Source organism: Limulus polyphemus, unplaced genomic scaffold, assembly GCF_000517525.1.
Source record: "Limulus polyphemus unplaced genomic scaffold, Limulus_polyphemus-2.1.2 Scaffold10783, whole genome shotgun sequence".
Classification (NCBI taxonomy): domain Eukaryota; kingdom Metazoa; phylum Arthropoda; class Merostomata; order Xiphosura; family Limulidae; genus Limulus; species Limulus polyphemus.
In genome coordinates, this window is record NW_013676393.1 from 4,629 (window position 1) to 7,001 (window position 2,373).

Sequence of the window (2,373 nt, forward strand, 5' to 3'; positions counted from 1 at the left end):
GAAAGTTAAACATAAAAAGGTGATAGCAGAAGCATAACAGGTTGGCAATTGTTTAATTAATAATGCTGAGAATGTGGCTTTATTGAAATATACTCCCAGCGGGTAGACCTTAGTACTAGCTAGTATAGAGACTTGAGGATGCTGTATTTCACTTAAAAATTTATAAATTAACAAACGAAAACTTGTCTCGAAAAGATAAATCTAAAATCAACTTCTTTGGGTGTTCCCGGATTGAACTTATATTTAATATTCAATAAATTGTAGTCTAAAGAAACTCACTGGCTCCTGAGGGACGTATTAAAGACATTCTCTATGCTTCACGTACACGTTCTCACTGGACCTACTGGTCAATAACCTCAGAATATACATGAAATAACAACAACACATACATCAGAAGGTTTTAAGTTATGTCTGAAAGCAACAGTTAATTTCCAAAATAAACTTACATTCTGAAAAAGTTATGTTATTTAATAAAAAGGTTTATGAAAAGCTATTACGAAATTCCTTCCTTTCATAGGTTTACGACATTTAAAAGTTTGAAATGGTAAACGAAAAGTAAACATGAAGCAGGAATTTTTCTTTTTGAAACTTGTCATCTTCGTTTATTTATATAAAAATAATGCATTTTTATTATAATAATAATACATATTATGTTTTTCTTAGTAAACTTGCCTCATGGTTTAAACAAAAGTAATTATTGATAATTTAAAACATCAAACACAATTTATCAGTTTACAGCGCCCTCTTTGTTAAATTAAAGAACTATCTTTCCCGAATGTACGATAACTGTCTTAAATCGATGAATGTTTATGTTTGCTAGAAGTAGAACTTAGATGTGATAATTATCTTTTTCCACACAGAAGTGGGCCAGATACAATCCTGATATTGATTTAGAAGCTGAGAAAACTCATTTAAAATGTGAGTAAACTTATAATTTTATGGACAATTTATTGATATTACTATTAGCATCAAAATCAAATCGAAAGTTAGTAATACTAATGCTGAGTAATGGTAGACAAGACAGTGACGAATAATAAATTAAAATTTTAAGTTTTGTGGTGGTTTTTTAAACTTACACTTCGTTATTAAGCTAGTAACAGTAATGGTAATGTAGCATAAAACTATTAGGAGTACTACCACTACTATTGTACTAGCTAATGTTTTACTGATAGTGGTATGTATTAGTAAAACAAAATAAAAGTATTTAACTTATAATTTTTACGCGGTTCCAATAGTTTTTACTCAGGAAGTTAGTGCAAAAATCACATCCAAAGGTTTGCGTCAAGAACGTGAACATCTTCACGAACAATATAATTTTGTAATGTTTGGACTAATATTCAGTAGCGTAATTTAAAAAGTTAAATTTCTAATAGTATTTCTGTGCACCAGAATGTAGTAAAAATGGCCAGTACTCAGTAAGCTTTCTCAAGCTTTGTGATGATGTTAACAGCTTGATGTTATAAATGCACAGCCACTAATAACGTAGTTGGCATAGCCTGATTAGATACATACACTAAAGGTTGGCTTATGAGCTAGATCTACATGATGAGAAACAGAATCTTCCTAAGCAAGGTATAAATATTTCATTCAAGTCTAATCTGTTTTTAATTTCTTAGAAATATTCAGAAAGGTTTACAGATTCTAAACTTGTAACAAGCTAAAAGAATATCAATTATTCCCACTGACACCTTCTGTCCAGTAAAAACATGTAAAGATATTTAACCTTCCCTTTCAAACCCAGAATCATCATGGTAGCTCTTCACTCAATGTCTTTTCTTAATTATATTCTGACTAGCACCATACGGAGTGTGAAATGACGACTTCCTTCAAATTATTCCTAGTTACCTTATTACCAGTTAACATGCTTTAACCATGAAGATTTAAAGATTTTGTAGTAACTTTTCCTAGACACTTTTTTGTATCAACTTCACCCAAAGATCCCCATCAAGAATGAAAGAATAGTTATGTTGTGAAAATCAAAATACTTAACCTTACAAAATACTTAGCTTTACAAAATACTTAGCTTTACAAAATACTTAACTTTACAAAATACTTAACTTTACAAAATACTTGACCTTACAAAATACTTGACCTTACAAGTATTTTGTAAGGTTAAGTATTTTAAGTATTTTGTAAGGTCAAGTATTTTGTAAAGTTGGACCTTACAAAATACTTGACCTTACAAAATACTTAACTTTACAAAATACTTAACTTTACAAAATACTTAACCTTACAAAATACTTAACCTTACAAAATACTTAACCTTACAAAATACTTAACTTTACAAAATACTTGACCTTACAAAATACTTAACCTTACAAAATACTTAACCTTACAAAATACTTAACCTTACAAAATACTTAACCTTACAAA

The 2,373-nt window shown here is 29.2% G+C and overlaps 1 protein-coding gene across 1 annotated transcript in view; it reads left to right on the forward strand.

The window, feature by feature from the left end:
- Nucleotides 1-796: 796 nt before the first annotated feature.
- Nucleotides 797-2,373, forward strand: part of LOC106476527 (synaptobrevin-like) — a gene marked incomplete at its 3' end in the record, with an annotated part of 12,888 nt that continues 11,311 nt past the window's right edge. Inside the window, exon 1 of the mRNA XM_013937180.2 lies at nt 797-918. Coding sequence (XP_013792634.1) covers nt 917-918 — 2 coding nt within the window. The remainder of the gene's footprint in view (nt 919-2,373) is intronic.